General features: G+C 44.9%; 1 protein-coding gene across 1 annotated transcript in view; it reads right to left on the bottom strand.

The window, feature by feature from the left end:
* LOC310773976 (peripheral plasma membrane protein CASK-like) overlaps window positions 1-17,610 on the bottom strand; it is a 100,646-nt gene that overhangs the window by 61,148 nt on the left and 21,888 nt on the right. The window contains exons 2-5 of the mRNA XM_083634016.1: window positions 14,691-14,803; window positions 7,893-7,998; window positions 2,675-2,752; window positions 2,289-2,361 (exon numbers count right to left, since the gene is read on the bottom strand). Coding sequence (XP_083490142.1) covers window positions 2,289-2,361; window positions 2,675-2,752; window positions 7,893-7,998; window positions 14,691-14,803 — 370 coding nt within the window. The remainder of the gene's footprint in view (window positions 1-2,288; window positions 2,362-2,674; window positions 2,753-7,892; window positions 7,999-14,690; window positions 14,804-17,610) is intronic.

Raw genomic sequence — 17,610 nt, 5'->3', positions numbered from 1 at the left:
TTTACATCCATTTATGGGTCCTCAACATGAAAAGATTGGGGAGCCCTTATGTTTACTGATATTAGTGACTTATGTGACTTTTTGTTTGAACTTAAGTACTGATCTTCATTGCTAATAAGCTAAAGTGGGAAGAGTTTTCTTACTTAACTAGTTGTGACTGTTGCTGCTGTTTTAGTCATTAATTAACTGTAAGATTTATGAATTAACCGGATGTAACTATCCCCTTACTACTGATGCTAGGGCTGTTCGATTTTGCCTAAAAATTTACCGGTAATTGACGATTTTTTTCTCTCAAAACTCGATTTTCGATTTTTTTATATTATTATACTTCTCTAAACATTTGTTGCCTTGCAGAGCTCTTTTTTTCCCTCTTTTTTTCATAAGTGACAAATTACACTTTTACTCTGAAGGCAGAACAACCCAACTTCCTGTTTTAGCTTAACTTCCTGTTTTAGCTATGCACAACTGCCTGGCTGTTGCTTGCTAACTGCAGTCACTTGACACTGGTGGATTTGCGCTTTTGGAGGTGAGTCCTAACGTTACTCGGTGCCCTCACGTGTTGTTATGTGAACTAATGGCAACATTTCAGCATCCAGTGATAATGTCTTTGTTCGTGCGCGCGCGCGTGTGTTGTGGTAATCGTTATCTTGCACAGCCCGCCCCGCAGTGCAACACGCTGCTCAGTGCTCACACACTGTGCTTTTGGAGGGGTTGAAATAAGTTCATTGCTGCCGTCTTTAGTAGCCAGCAGTAGTCACAGCCTCCCAGAGAGACTTTACAGCGGGGAGAAAAGACGAGAAGTGTCATGTATGCGTGCTGCTACAGCACGCATACATGACAGAGAGCCGCCCCACCGTAACGTAATTAGCCTACCCTAGTTAAAAAAAAATCGATTTTACGATTTTCATTTTTTTAACATCGTCCTAACTAATTAATTCGATTACGATTCAAAATCGATTTATCGAACAGCCCTAACTGATGCATACTGTTTAGTGTGAGCGCCTTTGTAGGAATCAGGCATCGATGTCAGAGGAATTACACCAATCAGATCGATACACCTACAATACCCTGACATTGGACCTAAACTGAGGCTGAAACACAATTAACACGTTCACTGCCAATGACGTGTTTTTACGTCAAACAAAATCCAACGGTTGACTGCCAATGACGTGTTTTTACGTCAAAAAAATGAATTTTTTTTTTTTGACCGTGGGATGTGCATCTAACCCTTTTACATCTCTTATATAATTATTGGAGCCACCGAACATGTACAACCCATTCCACCGACCCACTAAGTGGCGACAGTGCTCTCCCAGACTAGAGGAAGGCAAGCAAAAAGCAGTGCGAGGAAGCCATTCTCTTGAAAATGGATTGGCGAAAACGCTTTCGTTTTCGCGCTGATTGCTGGCGGTGCGGGATTGCAAATTTGCATAATAGATTACGGGTGGAACACACTTTGAAACACGCAGCATAAATAAGACCAGAATCGCAAAAGCTTCATCAAAGCTCTCAACACAAACCCCAAGAAACGAGCGAGCCCATATCCAGACTTGCACAGCGGCCGCCAGCAGACAGGCAGCAGCAACTCGTTTGTCACAGACCCGCTGCAGAGCCAAGGAGGGCGGAGGAGAACGCCCACGGAGGGAGGAGTTGGAAGCAGAGGGGGGTTTCCTGCTGTTATGGAGGAAATTACTGTTCAAAACTATTGTTTAGATGTCTGACGTCTTACTGATGCCAAAAATGAATGGTTAAAGTGACTGTTCTATCGAATTTCACAAAAAGCCGTTTATCTCAAAATAATTTTTCAGACGCTGAAACCATGCTGTATTCAACTGCTAATGCTTACATAACTACTAACTCTACAAACTAACTCTTTTAGACAGAGAAAGCACACATTCTATTAGTTCTTTTGAGATATTGTGTGTTCACAAAATCTTAGCAGAAAAGAATCCTCAGGTCTTGAAAGATGAGCCAGAATCCTCAAAAAAACCCTCTGGCAGAACCTACCTACAGTAAAAAAAAAACGGCTGGCAGTGAATGTGTTAAGAGAATAAAAAAGAACAATAAAATATTAATAAAATATTCCCATCAGTATTCTGCCATTCCTTTTCTCTACTGTTACAGTGTACAAACTATCACAATTTCGACATAGATGGTTGTGTTTTGCCACTTTCTGGAGTGTCTGCAGTGCTTGTGACCACAGATGCATAGATATGGTTTGACGAGGTTGCATGGTAGCAGGTCTGCGTGTTTCAAAGGTCTCGTCAGACACAGTGCAAGAGTCTCACCTTCACATCGCGGTGAATCACGTTGTTGTCGTGACAGTATCGAAGCGCCTCCAAAATCTGCCTCATGTAATGGCTGCATGGAAAGATAAAGAGGTGGAGAGAGAGGGAGGGAGAGAGAGGGAGAGGGAGGGAGAGAGAGAGAGGGAGGGAGAGAGAGAGAGAGAGAGAGAGAGAGAGCAGAGAGAGACAGTGGTGAGATCATTCAGGGCACCCACAAAGCATTGTTTATTTCAAGTGTTATTAATAATTCAAACGTTTCATCCACAATTCCCAGACCTTATTGGGGCTGATACTGAACGGAGGCCAACAGAATATGAAGTGTGTGTGTGTGTGTGTGTGTGTGTGTGTGTGTGTGTGTGTGTGCATGTGTGTGTGTGAGTGTGTACCTGGCCACTGCTTCGCTGTAAACAAACCCAGCATCGGCTCTCTTGACAATCTCAAAACACAAATCTGCTCCGTCCATACTGAGAGAGAGAGAGAGAGGGAGAGAGACACACACACACACACACACACACACACACAGAGAGATGTAAATAGCAATAGGAAAAGTGACAAGAGTTTATAAAAGAACAGATGAACTAGCAACTCTCAAAATAGCATTTGAAAGAGCGCGCATAAAACGATACTCAACAGGGGAGGGATTTTTATGACCAATTGTAACGGCATTAACGTCAGAGGCACTTTATTTTCCTCACAGCATTTTTCAGCCAGTAAACTAACTCCACAGGGAAGCTTTCAGGCTAATAAACTCCACAGGGAAGCTTTCAGCCAGTAAACTCCACAGGGAAGCTTTCAGGCTAATAAACTCCACAGGGAAGCTTTCAGGCTAGTAAACTCCACAGGGAAGCTTCCAGGCCAGTAAACTCCACAGGGAAGCTTCCAGGCTAATAAACTCCACAGGGAAGCTTTCAGGCTAGTAAACTCCACAGGGAAGCTTTCAGGCTAGTAAACTCCACAGGGAAGCTTCCAGGCCAGTAAACTCCACAGGGAAGCTTCCAGGCCAGTAAACTCCACAGGGAAGCTTTCAGGCCAGTAAACTCCACAGGGAAGCTTTCAGCCAGTAAACTCCACAGGGAAGCTTTCAGGCTAATAAACTCCACAGGGAAGCTTTCAGGCTAATAAACTCCACAGGGAAGCTTTCAGCCAGTAAACTCCACAGGGAAGCTTTCAGGCTAGTAAACTCCACAGGGAAGCTTTCAGCCAGTAAACTCCACAGGGAAGCTTTCAGCCAGTAAACTCCACAGGGAAGCTTTCAGGCCAGTAAACTCCACAGGGAAGCTTTCAGGCTAGTAAACTCCACAGGGAAGCTTTCAGGCTAGTAAACTCCACAGGGAAGCTTTCAGGCTAATAAACTCCACAGGGAAGCTTTCAGGCTAGTAAACTCCACAGGGAAGCTTTCAGGCCAGTAAACTCCACAGGGAAGCTTTCAGGCTAATAAACTCCACAGGGAAGCTTTCAGGCTAATAAACTCCACAGGGAAGCTTTCAGGCTAGTAAACTCCACAGGGAAGCTTTCAGGCTAGTAAACTACACAGGGAAGCTTTCAGGTCAGTAAACTCCACAGGGAAGCTTTCAGGCTAGTAAACTCCACAGGGAAGCTTTCAGGCTAGTAAACTCCACAGGGAAGCTTTCAGGCTAATAAACTCCACAGGGAAGCTTTCAGCCAGTAAACTCCACAGGGAAGCTTTCAGGCCAGTAAACTACACAGGGAAGCTTTCAGGCTAGTAAACTCCACAGGGAAGCTTTCAGGCTAATAAACTCCACAGGGAAGCTTTCAGGCTAATAAACTCCACAGGGAAGCTTTCAGGCCAGTAAACTCCACAGGGAAGCTTTCAGCGGATAGAAGGCAAAATGCACGTGGAGAATACCAATGAACCAAAATCCATGCAGAGAATACCAATTAAGCAGGCGAGTTGATTGAGAAAATGATATTTACAACAAATGCCTGCGGGGGCAGTGGAGGTGCTCCCTGATTATCATATACCTCCTGTGGATCCATAATGTTTTAGATTACAGCTTCCATTATTACAGTGTAATTAGGCAGGACCACAATCTGACATAAATGCTTTTGTTGCTGCCAGTTGGCCTATCAGTCACTTGCCCTCAACCTAATAGCCTTGGTGAGTGTGTTGAGTGTGGATGCATCTTGAGTAGGGCTGGGTTAAAAAAATCGATTATCCGATTTTGATTCGATTTTTATTTTAATCCTTTGACATCGATTCATATGTCCAGAGATCGATTTTTTTAAATAAAAAAACAAAATAATAATAATAATAAACATAGGCTATAATATTATAGGCTGTGTGTGGTAGTTGAAACAGTTTCAAGTTGACATTTATTTATGTTTGTAGTTGAAACAAAAACATAAATACTGTAGGCTACATGAATGGTAAGGTCCTTACACATCGGGAGCGTTTTTTTTCGTGCGATTAATTTGCACGTCAATAATATTTTCCGAACCTATATCCGTCAATGCAACCGTGCATACCAACGGCGAAGTTTCGCTGAGCGTTATTGCGGTGTTTATTTTTTCGAACCACGGTCGATTCTTCAGAAATTCGCTTCCGACGTGTACACATCTGTGGCTGTGATTGACAGGTGGGTCAAAACTCGCATCGCAATTTCGTGCCGTATATTCGCATCGCTCTTGATGTGTAAGGACCTGTAGTCTCGGTTTCCAGACGTTTGGTGAGCGGCGCCAACAGCACCACCTAACCACCAAACGTCTGGGAATTTACTGTTCCAAATCTGGTTCAGAGCCCGGCGAGAACGGCTGACAGCAGACATGCCTACATTTATTATTAGAATTTTATTTGGTAGCGGCAATGTTTCATAGTTCCCATATAGAGCAAGACACTGATGTGCTGCAAAGAGAGTTTATATCTGTTGCTTATTTTACAATAATTTATCCTACCCGGAAGTGGTCCGCTTGCTACTGTGAAGCGCTGTGAAGTCATCAGCATCAGGCTCTGTAACGTTAGCCTCGGGAGTCGGGCTTATCGCTGGGGGAAAGACCTCTAGCCGCCGGGGCCGGATGAAACACTTCCTATTAACAGGTTATGTTTGTTTCTAAGTGATTAATATGTTTCTCCGCAAACGCGGCGATGTTTTGCGAGACACCGGTTCTGCATGAGCGTCACTGATTGGTTCTCCGATGCAAGGCTTCCAACAGCACCACCTAACGTTATGAAAATATTTAAATAGTAATATTCTCAGTCTTACAGTAGTGAAACGGATTAAGACTGAGAGCTGAGTCTACATAAATGGAAATGTTTGATCATTAATATGATCTACTTTTAGAAATTATATAGGCTGAAATCAAATCACTGTGCATAATTGTGAAAGTGTCTTTATCGACAGATGAAAATACTGTTATTTACCCTTTGTCACCTGGTGAGTAAATGTGTAACTAAAACCATTAAAATTGACAACCGGTCCGCAACTTTTTCCCCCCATGTATCTACCGGTCCTTGGCACAAAAAAGGTTGGGAACCCCTGTGTTACATAACTGGACAGTCATGTAATTCAGGTTACAGCTCAAAAAACATGTTTTAGTATCACTAACCAAATCAATATTGAAATGAATTGAATCGGAATCGAATCGGGATTGATCGATTCGGAACCCTGTGAATCGGAATCAAATCGATTCTTGAAATTTGAACCAATACCAAGCCCTAATCTTGAGGTAAATATCAATGCAAACGGGTGAAATATCTCAGCTTCCTCTTCAATGTCCTCATAACTCTACACACATAGCTGTTGTCAAGGCCCCTGACGCTACTGTAATTATTGAAATGAGGGTGCTGTTAGTGTTAGCCACGGGGTGTGAAATTACCACTAGGCACCAGCCAACTGCTGGTAAATTTAGACTGTAGCGTAAGTTTGCCTTCTCTCCCAGCACTCCAGCAGGTAACCACCCATTAGGGTTGTCAAAAGTATCGATAAGTATCAATAAAAATCAATATTAAAAATTTGAAACGAATACAATACTCATTTGCAACAGGTATCGTTAGTATCGATAAGTATCAATACAAAAAAATTGAAACAGATCCAATACTCATTTGCAACAGTATCAATATCAGCAGTACTTTCTCTTAATGAAAAATCAAACATACTACTGATTTCTCCCTCCCTGTCATTGGTGGGTCTCTTTTGCTTCAACAAGCTCAAAGTGTTCTGATAGGCTGATGACTAGAGCAGGGGTAATCTGCTGTGTTCTGATAGGCTGATGACTAGAGCAGGGGTAATCTGCTGTGTAAGTGCAAAGTTTTTGATGAGTTTTATCGGGCCTAGATTATGGAGAAGCGTGCATCTGTTCGTCCATCTGTCTTTGTTTATTTTTTACGCATCTTGATGTGTTGTCATCCCCCGCGTGGTATCGAAAATGGTATCGAGTATCGACATTTTCCTGGGTATCGAAGTAGAAATTCTAGTATTGTGACATCCCTACCACCCATCATATACAGTAGAAGTCTGTTTCTACTCTTCTTTTCTCTTCCAATTCTGCCGCTGTGGCAAAGTGGGAGGAGAAGTGGTTCCCTGGCCTGGTTGGGGACTAGAGAGGATCATATCCAAATAACAGCGCTTACATGTCTGATTAACTGCAATGATATTCCCTTAAAGACGGCCTGAAGCCATGTGGGGCGAGGCTCTGAGACGTATCTGACTGAAAACAAATATTGTCTGAGATGACAGAGTGTTGAGAGGCGGGCCATAGCGTTTTCGATGATTTGATTTGACAATTCTGGGGACTGGATTTGCCGTTGGCCAATCCCGGCGTGTTCCGCCCCCCAAATCGAGTGGAATTCAGCGTGTTGTTGTGGCGCTACGCGAGTGGGATCCGCAGAGAAGCAGGCAGCCAGCTGCTTCTCTGCTGAGCGTAGCAGAGAATCCGATGCACGAGTGCTGCCTGCCCGTCTGGAATCTCAGAGGGGCCGGGGTAAGACCCGTGTACGTTAACATGTCTTTCGTAGACATTAGCGTTTGCTTTATTCTGTATGTTACATAGTACATACAATTGGCCAAGTTATTATAGTTTATGGGCTAGAAGTTCTGCCAGATTACAGGCACTAGACGGCCATTTTGCCTGCAGAATTTTCTCCCCGAAATGAAGATTGATTGACAGCTGCCATGTCGTGATATGATTGGTTGAAATGGGGTAGACATTTTGATAGTGCATCGTTACGTCACCATACTGTAGATTACAGTTATGAATGAAATCTTGAAAAATGAACTTTTGATGTGAAAAAGTGTGGAAAAATTAAAGAAATTAGATTAAATTAGATTTTTTTTTGCATACATTATTAAATAGGTGCACTGAATACCCAGGCATGTAAAAAAGTCATTTTTGGGTTCAGCCCGTCTTTAAATGTATGTAGTTCATCTTTTGTTGGCTTTAAACAGCTTTATAAGAATCTCCTACTGCAGGGGGGAGGGGCAGATCTGCGGTCACTGACTTGGGTGATGAGGTAATCCTAAATCCCCTTGTCCCCCTTGTTGTTTGCTGAGAGCGATCAGAAGTATTTAACGACCTTTATTGTGTATTTATGCTCCGCCCTTAAATAAATCAACATTGCGACATACAGCTTGTGCAGCACAGACTTACAACTCGAAGACCATGTAGAGCATGCCGTCAGAGCTGTAGGTCTCCAGCAGCTCCACGATGTGGGGGTGTTTGAGCATGTGGCAGATACTGGCCTCCCGCTTCAGGTCTGTGGGTGACAGGCAGGGAGAGAGAGACACATGACACCAGTGTTGCCAGATACAGCTGATGGTTTCCAGCCCAAAAGACTGTTCAAAAACCGCCAAAGGCACACAAAACTGCCCACCTGCCCAAGCCCACCCCCCCCACACACACACACAATGCAATCCAAACCAGCCCATTGGGCAGGAAACCGCCCAATCTGGCGACATAGTCGCACATGATTCACACTTCGCAATTAGCAGATCATAGCAAGGGAATTATAGCACAGTCCCTGTTCACTCATTTTCACTGGGTGCTGCCTGGCTGCTTTTGTCATTTAGTTTAGTTTGGACATTTCTTAGGAATGTGTCAGCATGTAGGCATTAGGTACAGAAAAATTGCCTCTGCATAGGCATAGCAGGTATCAATGTATTGATGTAGTATTGACAATTGGGCCCTTTATTATTATTATTATTATTATTATGAATTCTCCCCCCCATTTTCTCCCCAATTGATTATTTTTTATTATTACTTTTCTGATTCTGATCACGCTATTCCCACCAGTTCCCTTCCACCCCGAACAGGCGCCCCGACCGACCAGAGGAGGCGCTAGTGCAGCGACCAGGATAGGATTTTTGCTTGTAGATGTTTTATTACAGAAAGTGTATGAAATCCATGGCAAAAATAGTCCTACATTCTGTCATTGTGTTACATATGGATGGAATTATAGTGAAAAGAGATGACCCTTTTTGTTGGGGACCCCCTGGAATCCCCTCAAGGCCCCCTGGGGGTCCCCGGACCCCACTTTGAGAGCTGCAACGATGATTCTTTTTAAATAACCGATTAATTTTAGACAATTTTTAAGGGGGGGAAATCCTAAAATTCTCTTGTCCCAGCTTCTTACATGTACATATTTGTATTTCTTTAGTCTTCTATGACAGTAAACTGATTATCTTTGGGTTGTGGACTGTTGATCAGGACAAAAGACGACATTTGAGGACGTCATCTTGGGCTTTGGGGGAAAAGTGATCGACATATTTCACCATTTTGTGACATTTTATACAACCACTAATCGATTAGTCGATCAAATAATCAACAGATTCAGCGATGATGAAAATAATCATCAGTTGCAGGCGGCCCCAGTGTCTCTTTCTGGTTTTCGGGCGCCGAGCAGGCACGCGCTGGTGTACACCATCCGTTCAGCTCAAACCAAACGAGCTGCTGTGTGTGAGAAAAGTCCCCGAGGTTCACTCGGTAAGTCTAGACAGCGGAGCCTGATTTGCGGCTGGCCCTGGCGCTTTGGTAAGTCCCCTCACGTCCCTCCTCGGCAGAGAGTTAAGGAGATGAAAAGCGATCGGGACGCGCACAGCTCACCAGTCACCACCCCACTGCGCTCTGTCCTCCTCTCACACCTGCCCTGACGCCACCTGCCATGACTCCACTGCACCACCAGAGGGAGGTGTGGAGCACCTTATTGGGTCTCCACATAGACACACACACACACACACACACACACACACACACACACAGTGAGGCCATTCTTCAAAGATCCTCTGCAAGGTGAGTTCTGACAGCCTGTGGGTGCAGACAGATAAGCAGGATAGCAGGCAACCCAGTACCCAGTATCTAACAGAAAGACTGAGATGATCTACAGGCAACTAGAGCTGCAACGATTAATCATTGTCAACTATTAAATTAATTGACAACTATTTTTGATCATCAATTAATCGGTTTGAGTAATTTTTTCAAGAAAGAAAAGCCAAAATTCTATGATTCCAGCTCATTAAACGTGAATATTCTCTGGTTTCTTTACTCAACTGCCTTTCAATTATGAACATCATGAACATCTATGCTTCATTACCTTGGATTTACAAGGCGTATCTTAAAGATGACAATATATATATCAATGTTTTCACTTTGCATCCATATGATATCGATGATGTATCGTCACACCCCTGAAAGTCAGTGGCCATTTTAGTTTTTTCTCGTGGTTTTCTTTGCAGTCAGAAGACGGCGAGAGCTGCAGAGCTGTCTTGCTGGATTGTGGATGCGGTTGATCATGAAGACAGCGAGGATGTCGATGAGGACCATCCACATGTGAGCAGTTTGAGGCTAGTATTGCCTGCAGGGCTGCAACGAACGAATATTTTCACTGTCGGTTAATCTGTCGATTATTTTCTGCATTAAACGATAAGTTGTCTGGTCTATAAAATCTAGAAAACGGTGGAAAAATGTCGAACTGGTGTTTCCCAAAGCCCAAGATGATGCGCTCAAATGTGTTGTTTTGTCTACAACCAAAAGATATTCAGTTTACAGTAACAGGTCTATTCTTATTTGTATACGTTTTATTATTATTAATTGTCAAATCATATTTTAGTTGCTTTTTGTGAGTTGATATAAATGTAACCGATTGTGTTGAAACGGGCATATGACATCGTCTCGTATCGATCGCAGGCCCCCTGAATCCCATCAAATAGAAATCGTTATCGTGGCAGACTTTGGGACATCGGCAAATATCGTATCGCTGTTACAAAGAAAGAATGGATACGATATCGTTATCGTGGTGAAACTTGTGATTTCCCACCTTGACTGACTTTGCTCGTTTCAAGGAAATGAAGTGCGGAATAACGGACGGAATGACAATCAAGCAGCGAGACAAGCGGGAGAGACAGACAGATGATCCAGGGTGACAGGCACAAAGAATGAGCTGTTGTCGAGCTCCTCTCTCCATAAAAACCTCATTTACACACTCCACTCCCCATCTGCAAGTCTACTGTGTGTGTGTGCGCGCGTGTGTGTGTGTGTGTGTGTGTGTGCGCGTGTGTGTGCGTGCGTGTGTGTGTGTGCGTGTGTGTGCGTGTGTGTGTGTGCGTGCGTGGCGTGCGTGCGCTCGTCGTGTCGTGACAGACCAGTATCATTATGCAACACACAGAAACGACGCTGTGTCCCCACTACAGAGGCCCCATTCTCTTCTTCTGCCTCTTTGATTATTCCCCTCGTTTTCTCTTCTTCGCGCTCGTTCTTCGGCCTCGGTCTCGTCCACAAATCTATTCTTGAACTCGACAAAGCTGCCCAGTATCCGGACGGCGACGGGGAAACCACTCAGACAGATGGGAGGAGGAGGATGAGGGGGAAGAGGGGGAGGGGGAAGAGAGGGAGGAACCGGAGAGGACAAGAGCAATCTCGCTGAAACCGACGCCGTTCGTTGGGCCCGTTCCAAACCAATTCCTAAATGGGAAAGCTAGGCTTGGAGTATACAGTGTGTGTGTAGTAGTAGGCCTACTTGTGCAAACGATAAATAATTCTGCACTGAACTTACGTTAGCTACTTGATAGCTTGGACGGAAAAAAACAGAATCTCGTCCGCTGCGTGTTAGTTTCATGACTCTTGGACAGAGCCGGCTTATCGGAAAAGACGCTGGAAAGATCGTTAAGTTTGTTCGAGAGCTTCTCATTGAGTGGAGGCGTTTTGCAGAGACGATTCCCTATTCACCTCATGTAGAAGAGACAGTCTGGCTCGAGGGACTTGTGTCAACACAATTGGAAGCGGTTGTGTTTAACACTTCCTGTGGCCGAGCCTGATCCCCGCAGCCTGCTGCCTTCCAGTGAGTCACTATAGCTTTGACCCGGAGACACCATCTCTGGGTTTGAGCAGGTAAAACAGCCTGCTGCCTTCCAGTGAGTCACTATAGCTTTGACCCGGAGACACCATCTCTTGGTTTGAGCAGGTAAAACAGCCGGCGTTTTGAACGGGAAGTCGCGACACAAACGGGTCAAGTGGGCGGGGCTACATAAGGTGAATACATTTACCATACTGCATATACTTGCAAAATTAAACCCACGAGACTGCAAACTGCACTATTCGCGCCTCTTGAAGATTAGATACCACTAAATCTCTAATGTTGATTGAGTGCACCCGCCATTTCATTCTCTCCATCCATCCTTATTAAGCTCTTTTAGCAATCCAGTGACTCGCTTTTACTCAACACTCCCAAACTCTTAATTATGCTATCAATCTTTTGTCCTTCTAACACACACACACACACGCGGGCGCGCGCATATAGAACTACAAATGCGTGTTACTTGTCTTGTAGCTCAGTCCAGCCTGAAGTCTCCGCCTTCTTCTTCTTCTTCTTCTTCTCCTCTCCCTTTCTCCGTCACATTTGTGCTGAGGCAGACTCTTTCTTAATAAGCCGAGGTATGTGTTTTCAGGAAACCACTCCGCAAACCTGGCCGCGCTCCAGTTCTCTACCGTGGCACCTTGAGTGGCCACTTGCGCCTTTCCTCTCTCGTGACTTTTTGAAATGTCAAGAGAAATATGGGTGGCAGAAGAGAAGAAAAGAGAAGAGACTTTTCCTCCATGCTTACTCTAATCCAATTGCGATGTACATGCATCGGGTGGGTGGGAGAGACAGATCACCAGGGGGTTTTAAGCATGTTCAGCACAGGGCCTTCGAGGGTTTTGCCACCTACACGTCACGTTGAGGATGGTGATACTAGAAGAAAGCGGTATGAGAAAAGTAATGTTGCTTCTTTCTCTGGAAAACATTGGCGGGGGAACACAGACAGGCGGAAATTCTGTGTATTTACGCTCACGTAGTGTCTCATTAAATGTGCAAATAAACAGCATATTAAGATACTAGCCAGCCCAGGATACATACAGTATGAGCCACTGTGGAGTACTGTGCACTGGGACAGGGATAGGCAGGTCGTAGAGAGTCGGGGTTCGAGGGGTGGGTAGGGGGAGTGGCTGGCTGGCTGGCTGGGGGGATGTGGGTGGCTCAGGGTCAGGGTTCTGATCCGACTCATAACATTTGCATATCATAGCAGACTGCAGTATTGGCCTTGGCGGAGGTCTGCACTCTCCGAGTGCACTTCTGCTATTATTATTGTTGTTGTTGATGTTATATTTATTTAGTTTTTTTTATAACGCTAGCAGGGGGGAGATTCTTGGATAGAGCATATTGCAGGGAAGCCAGTGTTAGCATGCTTGGTGCAGCTGACACTGAGGTGGATCCTGACACCAGGACAAACACTTCTAAAGGTAAGAAAGCAAACAAAGATGTTTCCTGGCGGGTGGGATGTGCTGTCCGGTGAGTAAATGTAGTGTGAGGGTCATGAAAACACAGTAATAATGCCAGAGATCCTTGGGTTAGGGAAACACTGCTGTGGCGTAGAGCTCCTCTTTTTTCTGTGTTTCTCTTGCCTTGGTTCATTTCCTTGTCTTGCTGTTCTTGGCTGCTACACTAGTCTCTGACCGGGGACTCGCAGATGGCACATAGTTAACGCCAGAACTAGCCACCCGCCCCACACACACACACACACACGCACACACACACACACACACACACTCTCTCACACACACACACACACACACACACCCCGACATGACATGACATAGCACAAAACCACATGGTGAGACATGCCATGCGTCAAAACCTCACACACACTGCCCAACACAACACAACACTACCCAACCTAACAAACACACAACACACACACACACACACACACACACACACACAATTAGGACATATTCATCTGGGTATGTGTGATTTGCCTCGTTGGTGTGTAAGACCGTGCCATGCCATGCCAGTGTGTGTGTGTGTGTGTTTGAGACCTGGGTCACACAGGATTTGCAACATATTTCCCGGCGTTTGTTTTACTCCACTGGGAGGACCAAGTGGGTGGGGTTTCAAACGATGTAACCGTCACTGGCCACACATACTTCCATGCGTCTTTCACGTTGGTATCGTGTTAAGCAATACAGCCACTCGTGGGCAGTAGAGAGTCAAATGTGAGCGTGTGTGTGTGTGTGTGTGTGTGTGTGTGTGTGTGTATGGTACTGCTCCGTTTAATCCGTATCCGTAAGCTTTCAGAAAACGTGCAGGATTACGCACGAAATGAAGGCAGAGTACGGACAGTAGGGATACGGATCAACGGTTACATTTTCTAAACGTGTACACGGCACCTTTTGGCAGCGTGTAACCGGTTAACCTGTTGTTGTTCTTTTTTTCTTTCTTTTTTTAAGCATTTGCGCTATATAATCGCTAGAGGGCACTGTCGCCATTCAAATAACTCCCAAACCCATAGACGGCAGCGATGTTCTCTGTGTCTGTTCCCTCTTGGTTGAACTCGTTGTCTGGTCCAGAGCGCAAGTAGCAGCAACATTCGCTGTCATCACAGTTGCGGGCCTAGCCTTCGCCATCATGGGGAAAAAATATCCCCGCGAGGGTCTCGCCCGCTTTATTAACGTTACATTGTGACCGTAATCATCTGTAGCTTACAGGCAGCATTATCACCTCTAAACAGTTTATTTTTGATGAGAAATGAATGATTGCGAGTCCAAAACACAGTAAAGTCATTGTCAAAACCTTATTTAAAAACGTTATTTAAAAAGAAGAAAAAAAAACGACGGGTAGACGGTTATTGATTTTTTCTAAACGGATATGATTTACTATACCCGGTGACATCCCTATCGGACAAGAAGCTCCGCCCGTATGCGTGTGTATCCGTATTTAACGTTGAGCATAATGGCGATAATGGCGGGATTAACCAATATATTGTCGGATATATTCGAACAAATTGAGGGGCAATTAAAGTTCGTTTGAACTTTATTTTTGGAAAAAGTGACAGATCTAGTACTCCAAGCATAGGGGAACAAGCATTAAAAGTGCTTTGCAGCTCCTGCTCAGCGTGGTGCTGCTGTGGTCCTCCTTACCCTCTGTGCTGAGGCCGGGGCTGGAGGTGAAGCTGGCCACATCCACGATCTTCACAGCAAACTGCTGCCCTGTATCTCTGTTGATGCATCGCCTCACCACGCTGAAGGGACCCCTGCAACACACACACGCACACACGCACACACACACACACACGCACGCACACACACACACACACACACACACACACACACACACACACACACAGAGTGTTAGTCACACAATACTGTTGTATTTTGTGTGGCAGTATATATTATTTATATTTGGTCAGTCTGTCTGCTTGACAATCCCATTTTGTTTCAGTTTCATTCATCATTTTGCTGCAATCAAAATGATTGAAGTGAGATGAACAGAGTGGAAACTTGATCTCATTTGATAAAACAGATTTTGACAATGTTTTTTTTCTTCCTTCGGGGACATCATTGGCCATTGATGAAAAGGTAAAGAAAATCTGAATATAATTGTATTATTGTATGAAATAATATTGTATGTATCGTGAGTAACTTAAGTATCCTGATAATAGGGGCACGGTGGCTCAGTGGTAGAGCTGTCGCCTCGCAGCTAGAAGGTCCTGTGTTCGATTCCCACCTGGGACGCTGTGAGCGCTGAAGGAGTGCGTGCCCGGCGTCCGCATGTCCTCGAGTGCCCACCGCCCGCGTGGGGTCGTCCAAAGGGCCTTTCTGTGTGGAGTTTGCATGTTCTCCCCGTGCCCCCTGGGGGTTTCCTTCATATAGGAACCCCACACCAAAACATGCAATAGCCTGGTTGCTGATGTGGTGCCTCCTCTGGTCGTTAGGGGCACTTGTTCGGAGGGAGGGGAAATGGTTGGAATAGCGTGATCCTCCCACGTGCTATGTCCTACCGGTGAAGCTTCCCCTGTCAGGTGAAAAGAAGCGGCTGGCTAACTGCCCAACTGCCCATGTCTTGGAGGAAGCATGGAGCCAGATCGGCAGAGGGTGGAGAGCAGCAACAAGGATAAATAAATTAAATTAGCACTAATGGGGGATAAAAATGGGATAAAAAATTATCAAGTATCCTGATAATATCATATCATGGGGATCTGGTCATTCCCACCCGCTACGAAGCTTCTTACGTATGTGTGCATATTCAACCAAAAGAGTGACAGGAGGAACTACTAGGGCTGTGGCGATTCACTTATCTCCCGATTCGATACTATCACGATTCTTGGGTGCCGATTCGATTTATATTGCGATTCTTAAGTATTGCAATTCTACGATTATTGCGATTCGATATTACGATTTATTGCGATTTTTGTTAATTTTTTTCAGTTTGTTTGCTTTTTTACACTAGATTAGAACATGGGAAAAGTTGAATCATACACTAGAGACTGTATATTATATCATGAGTAGGGCTGGGCGATATAGTTAAAAACAGGGGCGGACTGGGATCATAATTCAGGCCGGGCATTAGATACCAAGCAGGCCAGGCCGATATGGGCCGACGCGTGTGAAATTTGGGCCGTTTGAAGCCCAATTTGGGCCGTTTGAAGCCAGATTTGGGCCGTTTGAAGCCAGATTTGGGCCGTTTGAAGTCCAATTTTACAATGAGATGCACCCACTTTAACCCTGAAGTGTAATTATTACTTCAGACAAGTGGCCTGACTGCAAGCACCAATTTTTTTTTTTTTTTTTTTGGCGAGTATCGATTCTGGAATAAAAGATCGATTCAAAAAATCGTGACATTAAAAATCGCGATATTTAGGTGAATCGATTTTTCCCCCACCCCTAGGAACTACCCTGACTTCAGTCAGCACTCATCCCAGCCTCCTTCCTGAAACACACTCTCTCTCTCTCTCTCTGTCACACACACACACACACACACACACACACACACACACACACACACACACACACACACACCAGCCAAGTGCAATGGGCAGAACTGCGGCTAGCGATGTTTTTCAGGGTATTCTGGATTTGCAGTGGGCGGTTGGCGACGCAGTGTGGCCTGCGTGCCCGGCCCGCCCGTGCCAGAGTGGGAATGACAGAGCAGCGCAGCTGGAAAAGCTCAAATCAAAGCCATGTCACAGAGAGCTGAGGTGAGAGACGCGGGCCTGCCCTGAATGGGGGGGTTTTGGGAAAAGGAGGTGGCGGACTTGGCAAGCTGGTGTTTCCTGATACCACTGCAGTGGGATGGGCATCTGGAAGCTGGTAGGCAGTAGGCAGGCATCATGTATTCCAGGGCCGTGTCAAACAAGACGCAAATAATTCTCTGATTTTTGCGGTTGATAAAAGTGACTTAAAATACTGAATGCCCCTTAAATCTAGTACTTGTCTTGCCAGATGGGTGGGGTTTGCCACAACAGGACAAATCTAATCATCTCACATTATGTTTAGCACTGTCAGAATGTTTTGCCCAGCCGTTTGTTACAGCAAGCAGGTGAAACAAATGCTAAGAATGACTTGCAAACAACAGTAATGTGTGTGAATTCTGTGAATATGGAAACAACACCCCCGCATAGCAGACCAAGGAGTAGCCTACTTCACACATAAACATAGGTTGACTCAATGTGACTGGAAACTGGCTTGTATTTCCCTTTCCCTACATTCGGGTAGATGCATTTGAAAATAAATAAATAAAATAAAAGGTATGAGATTAAAATCAGGAGCAAATGTGGCGGAAAGACACAATCGATGACATATGCATCTCCATATTTTCTGTCCGTCTCCTATGCCCACAGAGGCTTATACACACACGCAGACACACACACACACGCAGACACACACACACGCAGACACACACACACGCAGACACACACACACACACACACACACACACACACACACACACACACACACACACACACACACACACACACACACACACAGAATTGTACAGCTGTCTCTGAATCTCCAGAGTCTACAATCCTCAGAGGCGGAACCAATGCCACTGGAGACACAA

The sequence above is a fragment of the Poromitra crassiceps genome (assembly GCF_964638095.1).
Source record: "Poromitra crassiceps genome assembly, chromosome: 3".
Taxonomy (NCBI): Eukaryota; Metazoa; Chordata; class Actinopteri; order Beryciformes; family Melamphaidae; genus Poromitra; species Poromitra crassiceps.
Note: the sequence above shows the minus strand (reverse complement) of the source record. Positions and strands in the feature narration are given on the sequence as shown.